Source organism: Leptopilina boulardi, unplaced genomic scaffold, assembly GCF_019393585.1.
Source record: "Leptopilina boulardi isolate dan_hultmark-lab unplaced genomic scaffold, ZJU_Lbou_2.1 LbouV2_298, whole genome shotgun sequence".
NCBI lineage: Eukaryota > Metazoa > Arthropoda > Insecta > Hymenoptera > Figitidae > Leptopilina > Leptopilina boulardi.
The window spans coordinates 130,025-154,948 of NW_026137860.1; the positions used below are offsets into that span (position 1 = coordinate 130,025).

At 25.9% G+C, this 24,924-nt stretch overlaps 2 protein-coding genes across 2 annotated transcripts in view; one reads left to right on the forward strand and one right to left on the reverse strand.

The window, feature by feature from the left end:
- The first annotated feature begins 7,061 nt into the window (after positions 1–7,061).
- LOC127282328 (uncharacterized protein DDB_G0285291-like) lies at positions 7,062–23,677 on the forward strand. Its single transcript, XM_051306497.1, has 3 exons — positions 7,062–7,182; positions 22,401–22,694; positions 23,451–23,677. Exons 2-3 carry the CDS (start codon positions 22,413–22,415, stop codon positions 23,628–23,630), a joined length of 462 nt encoding a protein of 153 aa, XP_051162454.1. The 5' UTR covers positions 7,062–7,182; positions 22,401–22,412; the 3' UTR covers positions 23,631–23,677.
- LOC127282327 (uncharacterized) overlaps positions 8,294–24,924 on the reverse strand; it is a 105,136-nt gene continuing 88,505 nt past the window's right edge. The window contains exons 2-8 of the mRNA XM_051306496.1: positions 14,721–14,790; positions 13,896–14,023; positions 12,288–12,410; positions 11,607–11,810; positions 9,351–9,549; positions 8,825–8,966; positions 8,294–8,374 (exon numbers count right to left, since the gene is read on the reverse strand). Coding sequence (XP_051162453.1) covers positions 8,347–8,374; positions 8,825–8,966; positions 9,351–9,549; positions 11,607–11,810; positions 12,288–12,410; positions 13,896–14,023; positions 14,721–14,781 — 885 coding nt within the window. The 5' untranslated portion in view covers positions 14,782–14,790 and the 3' untranslated portion in view covers positions 8,294–8,346. The remainder of the gene's footprint in view (positions 8,375–8,824; positions 8,967–9,350; positions 9,550–11,606; positions 11,811–12,287; positions 12,411–13,895; positions 14,024–14,720; positions 14,791–24,924) is intronic.

Sequence of the window (24,924 nt, forward strand, 5' to 3'; positions counted from 1 at the left end):
GATACGAACGTTTCAGCTCTTGTCCATCATTCTCATAGCAATGATCACGTTTTTGATTTTGAAAATGTAAAAATAGTAAGTTCCGAGCATAACTGGTTAAAACGTAATTTTCTTGAAATGTATCATATTGTTAAAAACAAAAACTCGATAAACTTTAGAAGGGATACGGAGAAATTAAATAATAACTATAAAAACTTTATTCTTAATGTTAGCAGATGTAAATAATGTAAACAGATAATTTGAACAAATCTTGGAAAAGAATTTATATTTTTAACACGTAACGCCATCTACTAAGAAGATTACGTAAATGCCCTCTGTGATCGGACAATGTTAGTCATAACCTGTCATTGAGTTGTTCTCACTCCGAAAACAATATTGTCTACAATTGTTTACGATTGTTGATACTGTCGATTTAATTCTTAATCAATTATGCTTAACATCGCGTATAACTCGAAAAACGGTTCAAAGATATGAATTAAAATAAAAAAACTGAAATGTTCTTTTGACACTACACTAGTATATCCCCATGTACTTTTGGCCACTGAATCCGAATTCAGAGTCAGAATTTCCAGATTGGCTTAAACTTGAAAAATAAACTTGAAAATCTGTTTTTTTAAGTTTATTTTTAAAAATGTAGCTAATCTAGCAATTCTAACTTCAGATTCAGATTCGAGAGGAAAAATTACATAGGAATACACTAGTATAATGTCATGGAATTTTTTCTTTGCTTTTTTGTGTTTTTGAGCAGTGTTTTCAATTTATATCTCAAAATTTTCAGCCAATCCAACAATTCTGACTTCGAATTCGTAGTCATCGAGAAAAATTGCATAGAAATATATACTACTGTAGTTACACGGACAAAAAAAATGTTGTGTGCCTGTGTTATCAGCGTTTTTGATTTTTTGAATTCAAGACAAAGCTGTCAGAAATGAAATTTAGTAAGAATCTCAATTTCACACAAACTTTTTGACCTCAGGTGTGTAAGGTAATGACTTTATGTTTACACAAGTTTTAGTTTACATTAATAGCATCTTTTCTCCAAGATTCATAAAAATGAAGTCAATCTTATAACATAAGATTTTTTTTCAATATGTACAAATAATGCATTATACAAACGGCGTAAATAGAAAGAAATAAGCTTGTATTGATAAAAGTAAAAATTAACAATTTTGAAGTGCCTAAGTGACAAAAGACAATAAAAAATCAGAATCTCTCTCGGACACTCTCGATATTTTCAAGGTGTCTCGAACTCAGTTAAAAAACCGATCTAATAATTGCATTGTTTTTGAAATAGAAAACTCGAACTCAAAGAAGAATTCGGTCTTTCAAACTTCCATGGATATCACTTAAAAGAGTAGAAACGCAAAAATAGTGTGAAAGATAGAAATTTTGATATTAAAGTTACTGTCTTTAAAGTAATTAATATTTTTTAACTTACTTTGTGGGTGGTGAAGTTGATGTACAATGTATATTTTCTATACTGTTACTGGATTTATACCCTCCAAGACGTTTAAAGATGTCCAAAGTATTTAAATATGTTTAAAAACGTTTAGAGATATTAATTTATAGTTGCTTGAAAAAGTTTTAAGACATCGAATGATTTAACTAATATTATTCAGATATATAAATTACGGGTTCCTAATCGACAAATTTAATGTTGTTCAGAGAAGTAACCTTCTATTTGAGATGGCTTTTACAAATTGAACTGACTGTTTGCCACTGATCGTCTTTTACTAATGTATCCCCGCATGTGACACAATGTTTACGGATAAAAAATGTCAGTGAGGGGAAAAAGCTTTTTGATTGGTCCACAAATATGTACAAGGAAGAAGCTTGGGCGGTTACATGCTGCACATCTACTTCTAGTTCTATGAGAATGCTATTCCCACCCCAGTTTTTTTCTTATACCACAGACTTGCTTGCATTGCAGTTCAAGAGGAGGATCCTGTAAAATTTCAAACAATCAAAATTTATATTGTTTCGTGATGTTGACATTTTTTTAATAATATTGAGATTTTAAAATTATATAGTAAGGTACGAATAGATGCGCCTCAATACGAATAATTCGTGTAATTTCAATAATTGTTGATATTTTTATTTGGCTGTTTGATTTTTTAATACTGCTACTCTTCATCTTTAACATACATGAGAACCTGATTTTTATGTTCAATATTCAATGAATTAGAAAAAAATTCGAAAGGTTTGCAAAAGTGCCATCTATCCTACCTGGGTGGGATAGATGACTCCTAAGGTACGGATAGATGCCCCCTAGAGCCCTGAGAAAAATTTAATACTATTATTAGCAATTTATGTTAGAAATTATATTACAACCTCTCTGCAATAAAATAAAAATTTAATCCAGTAATTATTTACAAATTAAGTGGCTTCAAAGACACGTTTATTTTAAATTCTTTTCGATTTATATTTTTTATGATTGAAATATTATTTTATGTTTTACGATATTATCTTGATTGTACGATCATACACTATAATATTAAAACAAAGGGGCCGTAAAAAAGCTACATTATTAAACTTTTTAATGTTTTGACCCCCCCCCCTCTTTGACAATTGATTTTAACATTAAACCAAGACGCTCTCCTCCCTGTCCTGAATTGGTAACGTAATTACGGTATTACTCTTTACTTTGACATACGTACAATTGGGGATGTTAGTTGGATTCATTTGTGACATGAAAAACATTGGAATATTTTATTTGAGTGTAAATTGTCTCCGTAATAAAAATTTTCGCACACACAGTTTTCCAAAGTGGATCAAATTGAACCAAAAAATCGGATCAAAATGTGTAGATGCAACGTTTTGATCCAACTTTTTAGATCAATTTTATCCACCTTGGAAAACTGCACTGAAAAATTCAAATTATTATATACAGAACTCAACGCCCCGAGTTGCGACCTGGCTGAAACTTTCTAGGACATTAAAAAATACATCAAAATTCATTCTTTCAATTCAGAGATCTAATAGAGGACGCATCTATCCCTACTTTACTGGTGACACGTTAAAAATTTAACTATTACAATGTTGTATTATTTTTCACTGACAAGTTTGATCAATTCGTTTCCTTGATGATTCTGAACAATTAGTATTGTGGTTTTTACAAATTTTTAATTTTTTATAAAATAAAGAATTTTTAATCAATTGTTTATTAACCTTCCGAAAAGATTTGAAGGCAAAGCAAACAAATTTTTTTTTGGTTGTTAAGTACAAAAAAAATTCTTCCCAATTCCGTATTTCCAAAATAAAATGTCAGAACTTCCATCCCTACTACTTTCTACGACTTTTTTAAGTCTTTTTTTATCATCTTATAGATGCTGGTATTTTTAAGTAAGCACTGATATGAAAAACTCAATATCAATAAAATTGTTATTTTTTTTTATTCTTGACGACAGAATTGAGATACAAGTATAGGCCCTCGCACACTTCCGGCTGCCTGCACAGGCAGCCTCCCACCACGCAGAAAACGTACAAGAGTAAGAGAGACAGAAAATTCAAATTTAAATCTACTGACTCTCTGATTGGCTCTCACTGGCTTCCTGTGCAGGCAGCAAGAGGTGTGAGTGCGCCCTATGTATAATTTAAAAGCAGGCTTTTATTTTCGGGACAGAGGATGTTTATAGACCATCCGCCTATCAAGTACAGTTTTGATTATCAACGTAAGACTATAAACCAATGGTTCCATTTCTGGGAAGTAACACACTTATCTCGAGAATTTTAATCTCATTCTGTTTGTATCACTTTTCTCACGCATGTTTATCTCTGCTAAAGTAATATTTTCCAAACTTTTAAGATTTTTTTTTTAATTCAAACATATGTTGACTATTCAAATGCAGCACATTCTCCCTAGATATCCTCTCTTCCGAGAATCAAGATTTAAAAAAAAGATACTTGTAACTAAATAATAATTAATTTATTTTTTTAATTTCTTTACTTTTTTCAGGTATAAATTACTGAATTTACGGAATTTCCGATTCGCCAGGGGCGCAGTTATATGTTTTTTCATATTTACTTAAATATTACTAAATAAATAAAGTGATTTAACCAAAGATATGATTTAACATACTGTTTCCTAGATATTTAGTAGGCACTTTTTAAAAAAATTTTAAATAGCGCTTAATCTTAATATCGATAAGAATTCATAAGACGGTATAACCTTAGAATTGTTTACACTAGAAAAAGAATTATTTGATTAAAATAATATTGTCTTAATTATTATTAAATAATTATTTACCAAATGGAAGAATACAATTATTATATGAATCAATTAAATTGAATTTGAAACAAATATTTTTATGTTAATACAAAAAAATAAAAACTTTTTGCTTTTCATCACAACGATTTATGCTATTAAAAAAAATTATTTACGCTGCAATTAAACTCTTAAATATTGTCAATTATGTTATAATTATGTTGATAAACATATTGACTTATGCTTTAATTAAGCTTTACACTTGAAAAATTTTTATTTATGCTTAATGTCACTAAAATTATAGGTTTAACTGATTTTAAATGCAGTTATTAAAAATAAAAAATCTAAAATTTAAGGTTAGACTAAATAAATTATTTTAAATAATTGGATACATGAAAGTGGATAGTATTCAAAATGCCATTTTTGCAAGACAACTTTTTAGAAAATTCAATGAAGGTATTTCTCTTAGTATTGTACTTGAAAAAATCAATTTTGATAAAACATTCTTTACATTTTGAGAAAATGTTCCTCTATAGAACTATTCTGTCAATTAAAAATTTTATAACTTTTTACCTTACCGAAATTAAGATATCATGTGCAGGGATCACAATAGCTTTCTTCCTTAAAACAGGCAAAAAGGTAAATAATTTTCCAACAATAGATAACTAAAACGTGACAACAAATTTACTCAAAACATAACAATAAGTTAAAGTCGCTAAAAACTTTAAATGACTATTTTAAATGAAATTCCTAACTCAAATTTAAAAAAATATTAAGAAAAATAGTTAAAATATTTATTACTTCGAAAAATTGTCAATTTTGAAACTGAAATCATTTTTCTTCTAAAACAAGTCTACCAGAAAAATAATTTTTCACAAATTATTCAAAATTTTAAACAAATAAAAATTCAAATATTCCACATTTAATTCGATTAAAAATTGAGGGTTGCCACAGGCCTGCAAAACATGGGAAACCTGGAATTGTGATGGAATTTTTTCAAAGTCATGGAAAACATGGAAATGTCAGGGAATTTTATAAAATCTCGTTTGAAATTTTATTTTCCTTTATTTAAATCGCGAAAATCTCGAATTTTCAAGTTGACATTTTAACATTTCGGATTTAAATTTAAGGCCTAAAATTTGGAATTTCTGCGAATCTAAAGCTTTATATTGATAAAAAATTTTTCTTTATATTTTTACTTTTTTTTCATATAATTTCACTTTTCTAGTAGTTTCATTAGTTCAAATTTTTACTGGATCAAATTTTGTAAAAATGAATTTATATTGAGTAAAATTTCATGAAGTGGTATTAAGAAATTAATACATATTCAACCGAATTTGTCTTTAATCAAATTCTACTAATTGAAAATTAGTTCAAATATAAATTCTGTTAATGGAAATTTGGCTAAATAAAAGTTTTGCTAAACAATAATTAAGATACGTAAAAATTCAATCGAATAAAAATTCCACTAATTAAAATTTTTTTTAAATAATTTGTAAAAATTTTGTTGCCCATAAATTTTGTTAACCAAAAATACTGTTAAATAAAAATTCACTAAAGTAGATAATTTGTCATATGAAAAATAGTATAAATAGAAATTTCATTAAATGAAATAAAAATTCTTTGCTAAAAATATTCTATTCCTTATAATTTATACTATAAGTATAAAATGTGATTAAATAAGAATTTAATCTTGTGGACATTAAACATTATAAAGCATGGAAAAAATCATTATTTTTCACTTATAAATAATTTCATTTTGTGGTTTCTTTCAAGAAATTAAAAAACAGAATGAAAAATTGATGATAATATTAATATTTTATTGTTAATTTATTTGAATTATTTTTTTTCTAAAGCTAGTTAAAATTTATGAAAAAAATTTTATATTTGGCTCTGGAATTTTTTTGAAAATTGTCTGGAAAACCTGGAAAAGTCATAAAAATTTAAAATCAGTTTTTTCTGTCCACCCTAAAATTACATTACTCCAAATTTTAACAAATTCCAAATTAGAATTAGAATCTGTAACAATTTAATTTATATTTCTTAAAATTTGGAGTAATTGAGAGTTTTGAACTAACTGGCGTGTGGAAAAATGAATTCATAAATTATTAAAATTTAGAAAAATTGAATTTTTAACTGATTGAAATGTGGAATAATTAAATTTATAGTTGATTACAATTTGGAATACTAAAATTTTTATTTAATTGCAATCAGTAACAGCTTAATTGTTTTTAAATTTTTAGTAAATAAATTTTTAATAGATCAGAGTGTGGAATTATTGAATTAAAATCATTTAAATTTAAAAGAATTAAATGTATAACTACTTCGAGTATGGAAGAATAGAATTTATAATTAATTAAAATTTGGAAAAATTGATTTTTTAATTGACTTAAATTTAAATCATTGAATTTTTAATTCATTAAATTTTGAATTAACTAAATTTGAAATTGATTAAAATTAAAAATAAATCCATTTTGCAATTAATATTTGGAGTAATTAAGTTTGCAATAATTGATTATAATTTTAATAGGTTAAAACTTAGAATTGAAAAATATAAAAAGCATAAAAAATTCTCATAACAGATGAAATAGGGAAAAATTTAACGAAATAGATTAAATTTTTATTACAAATTTGCAATTTTTTAAGATATTAGTATTATTTTTTTGAATAATTAAAAAAAATGAAAATAAATATATCTCTATAGGGTGGAAATATTATACGTTGGACTGAAAACAGTTGGTTACCGCCCTCTTCTATTTATCTAGACCAACCAAGAAACTTATATCCCCAAAAGAGATTTTGTACTCCCAGAAGTTTTTTTAAAAGCAAAGGTTCTTGATGAGTCGTGACTAGTTTCGTGACCGTCACTCACACTGTAAAAGTAATTTTAAAGAAAACGTTCGACATTTAAAAATTCTTAACTTTGATGTTATCAATTCAAGAATGGCATAAAAAACATACAATAGATTGTCTTAAATGTAAGTTGAAAGAAATAACTTATTTTTAAAAAATAATTTGTAGATATAATATAAAAGTTTCTTTACTTTTCGCTTTTCTAATTCTTTAAATAATACCCGCGGAAGTTTGAAAGACCGAATTCTTCTTTGAGTTCGAGTTTTCTATTCCAAAAACAATACAGTCAATAGATTAACGGTTTCTTTCTTTTTTGAACCGAGTTCGAGACACCCGGAAAATATCGAGAGTGTCCGAGAGAGGTTCTGATTCTTTTATTTTTTAACCCTAGGCCCTTCAAAATGTTGTAATTGAGTACTTTCTTTATTGCTGTTTTCATTTTTCTTACTTTCAATATTGTATCTTTACATTTTATGAACCTCAGAAATCCAAAATTGACACTTTTATAATGCATTATTTTCCAAGACAATGAATGTATGTTATAAATAAATGTTAATTTTAAATTTGAGCATAAATAATTGCTTGAAATAATGAAAATTTAAAATAGACTAAACAATAACATCAACATTTTGATTAAACTACATTAACTATGTTACTAGCAATTGTTTTGCTTTTAGCAGTTACTGTAACGATCATAAACTGTGCGACCACTCCTTTTTTCTATAAGTAAAAAATATCTTAAAGCAAAAAAAGAGGATGGCAAATTCTCTTATATGATTTTAAACCCACAATAATATCCTTATCAAAACGACATGAACAAATATTTGAATTAATAAAAAAGAATTTTCACACACATATGTGTGAAAGAGATTTTCATTTTTTATAAACCTTTATCAAATGTTTAGAATATCCAAGGAATCCCGATCATTTCCCGGTTTTTCGCAGTTTACAAGTTCACTCGCTACTCTGAAAATATATTTATACAAACTAACATTTATTTATTTACCTTTTTTAAAGAAATGCTGCAATTGCAAGAACAATACCAGAAAGAATTTATTCGAAAAATATTATAATTGGTACTTTGTAAAAGTTAGCCTTTTTTAAATTTACGAGTAATTTAAATAACTTTAAAAATCAATGAACGCTTTATCAAATATATCAAATATCGGTGAAAGGTTTTGTAAAATTAAATTACTATCAATAATTTTTTATATTGAAATTATTTTATTTAATCCAACTATGTTGACATTTTTAGTATAAAAAATATGTAATACTCTTACAGAAAACTCTTATTCTTCCGTGCCTTCGTTGCGAACCCTGCAATAAAGAATTAAATCAATTAATAACACATATTTTCTTAAGTAGCTGGGTTTTTAGAAAAATTAATTTACAATTTTATCTTAAAATTATTTATATTTTTATTTGAATAAAATTTATTTACATGTTTTTTACGAATGGAGAGAAGCTAGAAAAAATTGGCAAAAATATTACAAAAAATAAGAAATGCGAAAATTTTTGATTTTTTAACAACTTTGAATTTTTTTATTATTTTTCAATTTTAATGTTTTGAATATGATTTATCGACATTAAAAAACTGAAGTATAAAAAGTTTGGTAGTAATTTACGAAAAAAAAAATATAATTAAAACTTTTCATTTTTCTAATCCCATAAGGCAGGAAATTTAAATTAAGCAACATTATCACGCGATATTATCACAATATTGCGATCAAATGTGTATAATATGAATTCCTTGATAATAGTACATACTGATTGGCAGGAGACGAATCCTTGTGGTCGTATCTGTAGTGCCGAAAAACTGCGCTTATTAACTTTCTAATAGCAGGGTAAGTCGTGTTGAGATTTCCGGGTATATTAGTATCATCCTGTTTCTGTAAGTACAGAAGTACTTCTGGAAACGAAATAACTATTGAAATAATGTCTCAAGAAAAAGTAGTTATACTGTTATACACACGTTCGAATCAAAATTTCAAGTTATTTGATGAAAAATCGATATAAAATTGTTAATTAAAAATATATAGTTGATCTGTACAAGAAAAGTTATCGGGCATTTTGAAAAACATAGTTTACAGACTAGTGTTCATTACATATATCAATTCTTTTTTTAATTATGAATTAGTTGGAATGGATATTCATCTGGAAAATCTTGATTCTTTTATTTCCGATCTTAATTCTAATATCTTAAACGTTTTAATATCAATAAGTTATATTTATATTATATAAATAAATATTATTTCAACTTTAATTATTAAAAATTAAATATAATGAAACTCACTCCAAATATTGTTGCAATCCGTGTGAGTGATATATGCTTTTCCCTCTTCTCGAACAGTGCTCTTTTTCTCCATGTAGAGAATAATGTGCAACGTTTCGTCGAAATACCCCAATGCCAACCACTTTACACGTTCATATAATGTCGTCGCGTGCTCCGCATACATGTATTCATTACTTCGTATTGGAACTCCCTGTACAATCTATAAAACAGAAATGTGCAATAAAATAAATAAAAAATTGTTTATAAAATAAATAAATACCAATAAATTAGTAACAGATAATTTATATAATTAGTAAGTGTTTTTACAGTTACCTTATAATTTTATAAAGAAAGTATTAATTAATAAATGACTGAGAAATATTAAGTTTTTATTAATTATAATTACCCTGACAATGCTTACGCATAACGAATTTTAACAAAAATTTAACATAATTTTTAAAAAAATATTCCCCAGTTTATTTTATTAATATTTCACTTTACAAAATTTTGTTCAATTTTTAAAAGAATTTAATCATTTCTTTTTGGACCCTGGACAGTCCAAGCCAAATCAATATATCATTAATATTTACTTTTTTGTTTACTTTTTTTTACTTTACAAAAAGAGCTCAATAATTTTGCTTCAAAATCTTTCATCCAGATGTTTAAGAAATAAATTTTGAAAAAATTTTAGTTAAAATTTTTTTTTGACAGATTCTAACTTATACAAAATTACATCAATTTTAATTTTAATTTTATTAAAATTAAATAGTTAATAGTTAATAGTTTTTAAACAATTTGTTTGAAAATTTGAAGTACAACATTTTCAAAAAACTATTTACAATTTCTTTTAATTTATAAATTCAAATTTTATGTAGGTATAAAATTGTTTTTATGTTTTGATTTTTTTAAAAACATTTGTAAAAAGTACTTGATTCTACACAAATTTTTAACGTGATCTCATTATAAGAAAACTATTTCATTTATTAAACTCCTTTAATTTGGGATTTTTTTTAACATATTGACGCATTTTAATGCGTTTATTTGGAAAATCATAGTCAAAATCTATAAAAATTTGATATATATATTGTGTAAAAAATTAAATATCCCGCTTGAGGAAGTGTTTAGCGTATAACTTTCCTGAACATTTAACTGAAATTTTTAGGAAAGTTTCGTCGTTAAAACTTTTTTGAAAACTTAACTGATATTTTTAGGAAAGTTTTACGCCAAATATTTTCTCAAGCAGGATATTTAATTTTTTACACAGTTTTTAGGAAATATTGCAATGAAATATTTCGAAATTTCAATTAAATATTTCAGAAAGTTTTAGGAAATTTTCGGTGCTGTGGGGGATTTTGTAAAGTGTTAGATACAAAATTTTGAAAAAATCATGGAGCTCTTTTTTCGTAAAGTACGAAAGTTGTATGCTGAATTAGCGTGAACTGTCAGGACAGGACCTTATATGTAATATGTACAAAAATAGATTTTTTATTATTTAGTGACTCTAACAGAGAAGATTTTTTTATATCAGAATCAGTAAACAGAATTTTGATTTTTGTATGTAAGGTCCCTATTAACTGTATACACCTGTGGTATTAGAAAATTGTAAGTAACATTAGAATTAAATTAAAATTGTTATAATTAATAAAAATATAGTATTTTTCGGAAAGCAAGAGAGTGCTATTAATCTATTATAATTTTTAAAAAATAAACATGGCATTTTCTTTTTAAGTTATCATCATAGAGCCGCATAAATACTTTTGTGACTCCATATCAAATTAAGTGTATAAGTGCATAATTACTGAAGTGAGCAATTATAAAATAATAAATTTTACTTGTATACTTTCGAGACGCTCTATCCTACTCTTTCAAATGCTGAAAAATTTTTTTGCGTAAAATTAAAAAATTTAACCAGATTTTTAATTCAAAATTATTTTGGTATTTTTACAAATCAGCAGTTTTTTTAATATTCTTTTTAATTAATATATCTTAAAATGTATCCTTTTAGTACATGAAATATAAGTGTCGCTTTTTTTAGTTTCCAACATATAAGTAAATTAATAAAAGTTAACCCTTTGCCTGTGCAAAAAAAAGTGTCCAATTTAAAGACCACAAAAAACACATACATATAAAACATTTATTTTAAAATTCTTAAATAACAGGAACTAATATTCACAATAGGCAATCTTGATATTTACTATGTTTAATTACTTAGGGAATTTTGCAACATATTTATTATTATTCATAATTCATTTATCTGTTATTTAAAATTTTTATTACCTTGTGAGACTCTCGAAGAGCATTGTAATCTGCGATGTGTTTAAGTACGCCTAATATTTCATCTCTAGATTGACAGACTTCTTGTCTCAATTCTTTTACTTCATTACGTACAGATTCTGTATCCTTTGTTTGTATTTCACGCATGTCATCCAGTTTCTCGTGCATTTCTTCTCTCAACTGATTAACATCCGCTGAATTCGCCGTCTATAAAATTAATTAGTATAATACCTATTAGGCATTATTGCTGAGTTTGCAACCTTTTTTAATTTGGAAAATAAAAACAAAACTTAATTTTAAAGAAGATGGGATTAAAAATACTATACTATATTAAATGTATACTATAACACTATACATAACAAAAATATAATATACACAAACGTAAATCTGTTAAGTTTTGACATAGTTACATGGATTTGGAGATGACAGAGTCATTTAAAAATTAAAAACTTAAAACCCCCTATTGCTTAAATTTTTTTTAAATAATCTGATACATTGGGAGTTTATTACGTTTATGTAGGACATACGCTCTCAAAATTATAAGCCAATTCCATAACTACTTTTGGGTCAGCTTAACATTAATACCTATGTTAAATAAATTTAACGTTATCAAAAAACATATTTTGAAAAATGTTAATTTAATAACCAAACCTATTAAAGTATAAAAAACAATGAATTCATTACCGACGGCAACTGTTTTTCCACGGAATTAGATGCATTTTCAAGAGCCCGTGCCTCGTCATATTTTTGTAGAAAAAATTTGTCTCCGGCGTCTTCATTCCGTTTTTTCTGTATTGCAGCCTTTTTCTAGAAAATAAAACATTGTACGTAGTTTACTTTTATTCTATATATATATAATTATAATTTGAAAAAGAAATTATTTTGACCATGTTAGAATATAGTATTTATTTATTTATTTTAATATTATTTATTCATTATTATAGAAATGACAAATCGATATTAAAGCTACTACTTTTTTGCAATTACGAAAAAAAGTAATGAAAAATATTTTGCAACAAAGTTTCACAATTTACATAAATTTAAAAAAAAAATTACCAGCCTTTTTTCAATATAAATTTATATAATATTAAAATTTAAAGCTTATTCAATTAAAATTTAACTACTCGACAATTTGTATTATATATTTTTCATTCACAATATCTTTACTTTTCTTTATAAATCTGAATAACATGCCCTTAATGTAAAAATTTTGTCATTTATGTAAAAACTGCTGTGCTATAAACATTTTAATGTAATTTTTTCCCCAAATTTTAATAATACTCATAGAAGAAAATAATAAAACCTTTAATATTATTTTACCAGAATAATTCACTATTGTTAGAATGTATGATAGAATTACCATTTAACATATTATTGTCAACGTTGTACAATTTTTATCGGAACTAAAATTAATTTGGCGGTACTAATTAATCGAATTTCAATTAGTTAGAATTTCAATTTGCTTGAATAATAAACACACATACATAAAAACAAAGTTTTTGGCCGAAACACTGCACTCCCACATATTTTTAGACATTAAAATGTTTGAGATACCAAATCTTAAAAAAAATTGAAGAAACGAATTAACAGCAGAAATAAAAAGTTTTTCTATTAAGACACCACATCAGAGTATTTCCATGCATTTTTTCCAGTTGAATCAGCAAAATTATCAAATTGTCTCAAATTATCTTGGAAAGAAACTCGAAATCTTTTCAAAAAATATTTTTGAATGTTATTTTCAAAAATTGGAACCAAATTATGACTCCAAATTCGGATTCAGCGAGAAAATTGAAAAATGAAACTTATTTTTTTATTTAAACAGAAACTTGAAAATGAACTTAATTTTTAATTTTCCTGTTAATGTAGTGTCACGGCAAAGAAACCATTTTTGTGTTATTTATCAAAACAGTATTTTAAAAAGAAATTTATTTTGTGTGAAAAAATTAAAAATTTCTATTTTACCAGAATATTTAATTTTTATAATGTTAAAATTTGGAAAATTTTCTATTAAACAGAAATTATTGAGAAATTAACAAAAATCGAGACGAAAATTAATTTTACGGAAATGCAGTTTGATCAAATGTAAATTTATCAGAATATTTATTTAAAAGAAGATAAATTGAGCATAAAGAAAACCTTAAAAAAAATTTAAGTGTAGCAGAGAATATTCATTTGTTATGATTTTAATTTTATAGAAAAGAAAAATGGTGGAAAATATATTTGACAAAAATATTTCGGCACAATTTAGAAATTGAATGCTTATAACAAGTAGTATATTAAAATAAAACTTACATCTGCCTGTGCAGCATTTTTTTTGGTTACCGTTATTGCATCTTTTCTTTTATTTTTTGGACCTATCAATTCTGGGGTAAACTTCTTGTAATCTTTTTTTTGGCGACCACCTCTTCTGACAGCATTTCCTAATAAATTAAAATATAAACACAATTACGGTCGTATAAGGCTATTGTAGTACAAAAACGCAACTTTTTCTATTCAAAAATTCTCCAATATTCTAAACACTATATATAAGAATTTATTAATTTTGTTGTGGACATTCTTCTGAAAATTTTCTGTAAGTATTGTTATATACAATTTTATATTACTTGAAATATATTGACAGTTAAAATTTGCATAATCATATTTTTGTTTTCGAGACAATTATGCTACAAAATTTTTATTGTTCATAAAATAGAGTAAACGTTTTTTTTCGAATTAGTCTGTGTGAAAACTTTAAACTACAAAATGTAGAAAATATTTTTTATTATTTTATATTGTATCCCCTAACAAATTATAATTCACTTATTTTTATTTCAAATAAAAAAAATTAAATTTTGTATAATTATTTTTAATGAAGTTTTCGTTGTACAATAGTTGTCTCATCAATAATAATTGGATGTCTTACGCGTACCTTAACCATTGTTTAAATTACTCTGGTAAATTTTATGATTGATGTTGAATTTTAGATTTTAAAATTTTCTAACCAAACTTTTTCATCTGTACAAATGTTTATAAATATGCCCCTGGTGTACTACAATTATTTAGGTCAACGGTACTGAATATAAACAGTAAATTATTGAAATTTACATTTATATTGTGCAAAAAATAATTGAAATATACCTGATGAACTAGGAGTACTGCTTGAGTTTCCAGTACATTGCTGTTCTTCCTTCTCCTCCATTGTTTTAATCTAAAAATTAAAAAAGCAGTAAATAATTTTTTATTCTGTGAAATTTTACTTTGCGAATCAAATATTTAAAAAGTTTTTATCAAAGTGCTAATTTTCATGCAAGAAACATTCAAAGTAATAAATTCTTGAAAAAGTTATGGTTATATGAAAGAAAAATTATTTTATACATGTTATGTTCGCTTTAAGTATATTTTTAAAATTTTGAGAATTAAAAAGCGACAAAGCTTTCTTTACGAACAAGTAAAAATATGTAAATACAAAAAAAAACAAAGAAACAAAGAAACTAAAGAGAAAAATTAATATTCGATTCTTTTAGTGAAAATATGAAAAGTCCACAAAATAATTTGGAAAAAATTTTATATTATGAAAAAGGAACTGTTTTTCTATTAAATTTTAGAAGTAATATTTTAAAATATGATAAATCCTTGTTTTCTTATTTTGAGAAATTAAAAGAAATGTCATTTTTGATACGACCACAAAAGTTAAGTCGAAGGTAAAAAAATTAGTATGAATTATTCGTATAGAAGTGTTTTTCGACGACATTTTTCTATTAATTGCAATCCATTATATTTAGATTAAAATGTTTTAGTAATTTTTAATATCATCATCATTAATATAATTACTAAATACCACCGAGTGAGAAATTGAAAATAATATTATAAAATTGTTTAATTTTCAGTCATCTAAGTTAAATCTAAATGTTTTTAAATTAAAAACTTTTTGTTAATTTAATCTTTTTTAAATACAACAGTAAAACTATGATTTGCAAGGACGGTAATATGTTAAATCTGTGTAAACCTTCATTTTTTTGAAAAATATATTTTATAAACCTTTTCAAACTTGCTTTTCATTTAAAATGTAGACTAAAATATTGGAAGTAGAATTGGTCGCATGTAATTATCTAAAGTCGGTTCTACATTAAGTTTAACGTGATGCACAGACGCAAAGTATCTTAGTGTTAAATGTGAATGGAAACGCGTCACGGAAGACGTTCACATACGAACGTCCTTATTGTAAAATGAACATTACGAATTGCGTATTTTACTGTCACCAAACCCTATAGAATTTTTATGTATTCCGATACTTAACTCGCAAAATGTTTGAAATTTTTCCAGTTTTGTAAAGTGCAATTAAAATTTGAAAATAACTATATAAATTATATACTATATTACAAACTAATAAATTTACGGTAATTCTAATGTTAAGCTTAATAAAGTTTTTAGAATTCTGCTTTTAACGAGTCTAAGATGAAGCATTTTTGATTATCAGATTTTGAATAAATAAATAATTAATTTTAATTAATAATTATTTATTAATAATCTGTTAATTCAACATAATTTATATTGGGTTTTTTAAATTCGGAAATTGATAAACTTTTAGCTTTTGGGTTTAGAATAAGTCTAACCTCATGTTTTAAAGTCTATTTCTTTTATTATTAATAATTATGAATTGAGTAATTTTTACCTTTAAAACAAGAAACAAATGAAAACAATTTTGATTTTTGTAAAAAGGGTAATATTTTGATTTTGTTTCGCCATTCAAAAGAGCAAGAAAAAACTTCTCGAAAACATGTAAGGTAAACTACCAATAGTCGTCAATAATTAAAAAAAAAATAATAACTTGCAAGTAAATGAATGTTTTTTAAATTTTCTTTTTTAGTTGTGTAGAGGACGTTTTAACCTTCAAATTGGTAGTTTGTAAATCAATTGAAATATTTATTTTTAAAAAATATTTCAAAAACAAGTGCTTCAAACCAATAGTCGACAATCAATTATAGCCATTTAAACCAGGCCAACTAATAGTCGACTAATCTTTTTATATTTAATATAATTAAATTATAATTGATTAAACATGTATAAAAAGAGGTTATAATACTAGCTAATAATATTCGTAATATATTTCAAGAAATATCTGCACTTTTTAATCAAATAATAATTACTTATATCCATCGTTTCAGACTTGTCACTTCGAAAGAGAACGCACTTACCACACACGAAAATGTTTAAATTATGCCTTGTGTAAACCGCAGAGCTTTTCAAGTAAACGTTCACTTTATACACGGTCTGCACAACTTTGTAGAGACAAAGACAATTAATCACCTCTGCGCATCACTGCACCTGTTGTAGCTGTCCAGTGTTGTTATTATTATCCGTCAGATTAGGCGCTGCAGTCGTAATCACCAGAGCGGGCACATATAAGTTTGAAAACTCGTCAAAGTAAAAAGGGGTCTCGCGGAAAAGTCCGCCAATAACTGGTTGCGTGTCGGATCGTGCTTGATTCTTGACCACAAAGTAAATAAAGGAACATAACCTCTAAAAATAAGTGTATTTTTAAGGTATCACATCGGCACTAATCGGAGTCAAAAGTTTGTAGCTCGCATTACTACTTCCCGCAGTATACTTTCGCCCTCAACTCCCTATACTCTCAGCCCATACTGTACCTACTTCTACAAATACACTCGTACACGTATACCCCACACTAGCAGCGATTGGAAGGAGTAGGAGGTTTGACAACGTCGCTATAAGTCCCGCTTTGACTACTGTGGACTACTGTCTCTCTCTAACTAATGTTACCATCCTGCGATGTTGCCACATCAAAGTGGCGGGTGTGCTATATATTACAAATGACGTCATGAAATAGAATTTTTAATTTATAATTACAAATAAACGGCACGGTAAATTATAAATTTTTTTGTATATTTTAGTTCCAAATTTATTCGTGAATTCAACATTAGTTTTTGAAAAAAATTTATAGAAAACTTCTGATGATATTTATGAAAATGTACTTCTCCCCCATACATTAGTCCCGTCTCCCATGCAAAATAAGCAACTTTGATTGCTAATATCTCTGGTTTCGTACGGCGAAAATTCTTTATATTTTGCAAATTTGTCAAGAATGATAATAAGAACATATGGTAAAATTTTCAAGAAAATCTATAGAAAACGGTTTTACCGATGTGATACCTTAACATGTATTTTATTTATATAGTTTTTGCTTTGAATTGGTTGCTTGGAGGTCTTTAAGATCGCTGACTAAACAAATCTGCCGTCAGTTTTCCAAAATTAAAAATGCCGGACAAAGAAATAAGAAACTTATATATTGGATTTAAATAATACTGAACACTTGGGGGTTTTTTGGGTCGCTGACCATGAATCTGGCACCAGTTTTTCAAAATTTTAAATAGCGGATTCAATATGGCAGTCAAAAACAATTAAACACTTATCGGCAAAAAGACTAGAAACAGAAAGTCGAACTCGAGAAGTGGCAGTAACCTTCTGCGCAAACAAAACTCAAACTGTGAGTTAATATATTTTACTTACAATTTGAGGTTATGTATTATTATTATTTATTATATTAAATAAATTAAATAACTACCCAATTATTCGTATACGAATAATTGGTTAGTTCAAAAATTTGAGGTTATGTTATATGCATTTTCTCGGTTTCTGACATTTCTTCAAATTTCTTGAAAAAACAAAATATGGATTTATCAACTTTTGAAAACTTTTTCCTCATTTACTATACTCATTTACTATACTCATTTACTATACAATAGAACCCCCTACTGCGTGTTCACTATTTTCACGGAGATTTAATGTACCCCCACTCCTTGAGTTAGACCTTCTGTTTATCTAGTATTCTTGCTTATAGGTTTTAATTAAAAGTGGTAACTTGGGGGCGTTTATGACTGACTGCGAACTTGACATCACATTTTTAAAATTTAAAATGCCGGATTCAATATGGCGGACAAAAAATTTAAAACTTATCAGATTTAATTAAACCTAGTTACATGGTGGTTTTTAACATCGCTGACTACGAATCTGGCAAATATAGGTTTTTAAATTTTTAAATGGCTGATCTAATATGGTGAACAAAAAGAATTTAAGACTTATATTATCAAATTCAATTGAAACTGGTTACTTTGAGGTTTTTTGGATCGCTGACTATGAATTTGGCATCGATTATTTAAACTGAAATAGCGGATCCAATATGGCAGTTTTTTTCAAATTCAGAAAGAAACACTTGAAACCTTCTACTCAGGAATTTTTGGGGTCGTTGATTATAAATCAGATTAAATTTTTGTTAATTCAAAATGGCAGGACACCATAGTGTGGGAACTTTTAAAAATTAATTAAATTTGCTTGAAACAAGTTACTCTGAATTTTCTGGATCGTCGATTAAAAATCTAGCATCGTACTATCCGTATAAATTTACGTTTATTGGCCCAAGTTAACATTATAAATAAATACATATGACAGTTCAAAAATCTAAAAACTTAAACCCGTTTTGAATAAGAAATATGAAATATAATTTAAAAAGAAGAAAGTCAACAATAACATCTTTATCGACTATAACATTACCACTAAAGTTATGTTCATATGATAAATTTACCATAAAAACACTACTTACATTTAAGATGGAATTCTGATTTATCAAAATCAAATTCAAAAATTCTTTATAAACAAATATGCAAACTACACGAATCCGTGAAATAATTTTATTTACAAATTATTACAAATTATTTTAATAGCTCAACGTTTTTGTACCAGAATGGATTTTTAATTATATTGGAAAGTGGTCGGTTTCTCCAATTTTTCGGGAGTAAACTGTCAGACTTATGGTGGAATTACATATTAAAAGATGCTAACTATTTAGTTTATAAGTGAGATTGATTAAAGAGAAAATAAAGTAATTTAATGTAAATTCAGTAAGCGAAAACTTCGTATTTAATATATATATATATATCTACCTATATTACAAAAAGATATCGCCGCCAACGCCGCCGCCGCCGCCGCTGTTCCAAGACTCTGAATATAGCCGCAAGTCAAGAGAAGGGGGGGGGAGAAGAGAAGGGAGAGGGGGGGGACTTGCGGCTATATTCAGAGTCTTGAAACGATCTTAACCATTAAATTTAGGGTGGGGGGAGGGGAAAAGGAGGGGAAGAGAGGAGGGGGGATGGGGGTTGGCGCGCGAAGCCGCTGTTCCATGACTCTGAATATAGCCGCAAGTCAAGAGAAGGGGGGGTAGAAGAGAAGGGAGAGGGGGGACTTGCGGCTATATTCAGAGTCTTGAAACGAACATAACCTTTAAATTTAGGGTGGTGGTGGGGAAAAGGAGGGGAAGAGAGGAGGGGGGATGGGGGTTGGCGCGCGAAGCGCGCAGGGGGCATAACCCCCTAGTATATATATATAGATAGATATATATATTTATTTTTATTTTCAAAACAAAAAGGAAGAAGATTAAGATTTTAGACGAAGATATTCTTATGCCATTTTGAATTGTCTAGATAGAGAAACGCAATGTTAAACGAAGAAGTACTTATGTTATATTCCTTGGTGTAAGAAAGAAAGGTATGCGTTACCTATTTAGTTTTAGACTTTCTTTATAGTTTTTTTACGTGATAAAGACAGAAAGAAATTATTACCTGGGTCCTCAGAGTTATTAATTAATCCTCTTTAAAAGATTGCAGGTCAAGTGAACCCTCATTTGCAAAATAAAGATATATCTTTCTCTCTCCATAACTTGTTCTTTTCTCTGTCACCGAAAACCCAGCAGGGGTCCGGACGGAATGAATGAATGGACGGAATGAAGGAATGAATTCAAAGATTATTATAGTTAATTTTGTAAACAAATTGAAAATAAGAAACTTATCTTGAAATATCTGAAGAACAAATTTTATTTTTCAATAATGCATTCAAAGACAAAAATTTTTTGTTGATTTTTAAATTTGTCAACTTGAAAACAAAAAAATAATATTTTCTTGACTTCTAGAAAAGTATGTTGTTGAATATAAAAAAATTTAGTACTAACAATTTAAAAAAAAATTTGCATTACAATGGTAAGAAGGTAATTATTTTCAATTTATAATTAAAGTCTTCAAGAAATTAAATCTATTATATATAAGTATAAAAATCATATAATTTTTAATAATAATGAATATTTAATAATAAAAATAATTATTTATTTAGCCTATAATAAACTGTAGATAAAATTATTATTTTTTTCTAGTTTTATGATTAATGAAAATCTCAAAAAATTGTACTAAAATTTATTTATTTGTTGTAAACAAAAAAATTGTTAGTTCTATTTTTAAGTTTTTGATGAATTTTGAAACTAAAAGAAAATAATAATTTCAGCAACAGAGATAAATATAGAGCATAGAAAGAATTAAATTTTTTTAAATATTCATTATGTTTAAAAATTATATCTTTTTATCGTAATAAATAATAGATTACCAGTTATTAATTTGTTTTATATTCAACAACATACTTTTCTAGATGTGAAAAAAAATTATTTTTTCGTTTTTTTTAAATTGACCAATTTAAAAATCACAAGGAAATCTTTGCCTTGGAGCGCTGAGCTCAAAAATAAAATTTTGCTTCAAATAATTCAAGTTAAACTCCTTTTTTTCAATTTATCTGTAAAATGTAAATAATAAACAGCGTAATTTATGTCTTAAAAATTTTATATTCAAAACTTTTTAATACATTGAAAACATTTCTTTTTGTTAACATTCTATAAATAAATAAAAAGTAGAATATTGAAAAAAAATATTTTGCAACAAATATTATTTTTTAACAATACGTTCTTCATTGGATATTTGGATTCTATGCAAAAAATACACGTCTTTTAAACTGTTACAAATTTATTTATTGTTTGAAAAAAATGTTAGTACCATTTTTTGGAGATTTAGATGAATTTTTAAACTTGAAAAAACTGATAACTTTAGCAACATAGTTTAATGTAGGGCAAACGACCAATTTTTCTATTAAATATTTATCATATTTAAAAATTATATAATTTATATATAAAAAATTTAATTTCGCAGTCTTTAATTATAAAATGAAAATAATTACTAATTAAAAAAAATAGTTGAATTATGAAGGTAAAGAGATTATTTTATTTATTTGATTTTTTAAGACTTAGAAGAATAAATATATCATACAGAGTGATCTTTTTGCAAAAATTACCATTTTTGTAAATATAAAGAGGATATATTTTTTAAAGATAATTAATATATATTTAAAAAATTGTATTTCTGCTTTATAATGATCTATTTTGCTGAAATTATTAGTTTTTGATAATTTTAAAATTCATCTAAATCTCTAAAAATAGTACTAAAATTTTTTTTATTTCAAGCAATGTAAATTTGTAAGAATATGATTTTTAAAAATAATATTTGTTGTAAAATAATTTATTATAATAAATGAATAACAAAGTCTTTTGTTTTATTTATTTTTAGCAAGAAGTAATGTTTTTCATTTTAATATTTTTGGAAATACAAATTGTAAGACATAAATTACACAGCTTTTTATTAACATTTTATAAATAAACTGTGAAAAAGTAATTTATTTTCAAATATTTGAAAAAAAATTTATTTTTGAACACATTATGCGAAGAAAAAAATTTTCTTTTGGTTTTTAAATTAGTGAATTTGAAAACAACAAAAAAATATTACTTTTTGACTTCACAAAATTGTATTGTTGAATTCAAAAAACATTATTAGTCCGAATAATATCACAAAGATAATTATTTTCAATGTACTATATAACTATGTACCTTTATATTTTATTTTAAAAAGTCTTATATAATTACAATTTTTGTTGTAGGAACTTAGAGTCATGGATAATAATCAACAACACCCATTGCAACAACAACCGTTGCAACAACAACCGTTGCAACAACAACCGTTGCAACAACAACCGTTGCAACAACAACCGTTGCAACAACAACCATGGCAACAACAACCGTTGCAACACCAACCGTTGCAACAACAACGGTTGCAACAACAACCGTTGCAACAACAACAGATGCAACAACAACCATGGCAACAACAACAGATGCAACAACCAAATACCCTGCAAAAGTCGCCTACGGCGATAAATATTCGTCACTTTCAAAATGTAAGTTGCCCTTTTATATATTAGAGCGATAAAATTTTTAGCTTACTTCTGAAGCATTTTGATGTACTGGATCCAAATTTTACCTTGATGCAGCACATCAGATTTTCAAAATATTCTAACCTAAAAGTGCAAAGAAGATATTTTTTCTATCACATTTGAGACCGCGTAACATTATAATATAATTTTTTTAAGAAGGTGGTTTTAGCATCTGAATGTACTATTATTACCCTTAGATTTTATTTTAAAACTTCAAAAATCTTTATTTGGTTCTGGGTTATCGCTATTTAAATTTTTATAAGCATTATCTGATACACGAATATTGAAATATTCGTAACCACTCAAAAAATTCAAATGACGATAATTCAGAGTCAAGTAAAGATTTTTTAAGTTTCTAAATACATTGGGTAAGAATAGTATTATCAGATGCTGAATCCACCTTTTTGAAAAAAAATTATATTTTAATTTTACACGACATCAATTACAATGAAAAAAGTCTTTTTGTACTTTTAGGTTAGAATATCTTGAAAACCTGACGTGCTGAATGAATTCTGAAGTCAGATTTGGATTTATCAAGTCAAAATGCCTTTATAAAGTTTTCAATTAAAAAATTATTAAAATTTAGATTTGTTCTCTATTTTCTAATAAATTCTTCAATTTAATATTCTGTGAAATTTAATTCTTCACTAAAATGGAGTAATAAGAATAGGTAAATAAATAATTAGTAATAAATAATAATTTTTTAATTATTTCTTTCAGTCTCTAAGAAAAATGGAGGGAAGAATTGGCGAATTAGAAAGGCAAATGAGGAAAATAAAACTGGACGTCCGGGACATTGAAGGCGAGCGGGATAGAGAAAGAAAGAAAGAACGAGAAAGGGAACGAGAGAGAGATCGAGAAAGGGAGAAAAAGAGGGAATACAGGAATAAATATAATTAAATAATAATATAATAATTTGTGTACTTAATTATTAAAAATAAAACTTATTTTTTGGATCGCATTTTTTCTTCATAATTTATTTATTTATTTATTGAAAATATACTAGACAATTTATAAAAAAAAATTATATTTTGTTTTTAAATAGTGTTTTTTACTGTTTTTAATTTTTTAGCTAGACGCAAATATTTATAGGGTCAGAATTTCTCAAACGGATCACCTAAAATTCAGAAATTTTTTTTTGATCAAAAATCATTTCTTTTGACTTATTACATGGTAAAAATAAGTCCCTGAAATTTTTAGGTCAAAACAAATTTTTTGTTAAAGTTATAAACAATTGAAATTTTTTGCATTCATATTTTTAAAAAAATTTTTCTCCAGTTCCTGTTCACCAATTAAAAAAAAGGGTTTTTCTCGTCTTAAAATGTAGTTGGACGTTGATAAGATGCCCGTTCATTTGTCAGAATAATAAAATGCCAACTCGAGCTCAGTTCAATATGAAGCTAGTTCAATTGTCAAAATAATAAAAAGCTAACTCACTTTCCGTGTAATATAATCCTATCTCGCATTAAATTCGAATTCAAGGTTTCGTAAATTAAAAAAAGGAGTTTAAGTCGATCAGAATATTAATTCATACTTTTTAATGATTAATTAGTTATTAATAATTATTAATAAAATAAGAAATAGAATAAAAAACATTAAATAATAAAATAAATGAAAATAAAAAATAATATTAAAACAGAAAAAAGTAAGGTTTTATGTAAAAATCATTTTTCCCAAAAATCTACCGAATAAAAAAGATTAAATATTGAAGCACAATAATTAATTGACGTGAGGGATAAAATTTTTATTGTCTCCGTTATTTTTTTAAATAATATTATATGATGTTATATTGAGTTTAGTTTGAATTCAAGTTTTCGTAAAATAAAAAATTTTTAACGCGATCGGAATATTAATTTAATATTTTGTAATGATTAATTAATGATTAACAAAATAAAAAAATTATAATTAATAAAATAATATTAGTAATAAATAATTCAAGGCTAAATTAATTTTTTTCTTTTTTAATAATATTTTTTATTTTCATTTTATTTATTATTTGTTTTTTATTCTATTTCTTATTTTATTAATAATTATTAATCACTAATTAATCATTAAAAAGTATGAATTAATATTCTGATCGACTTAAACTTCTTTTTTAATTAACGAAAACTTGAATTCGAATTTAATGCGAGATAGGATTATATTATACAGAAACTGAGTTAGCCTTTTATTATTTTGACAAATTGAACTGAGC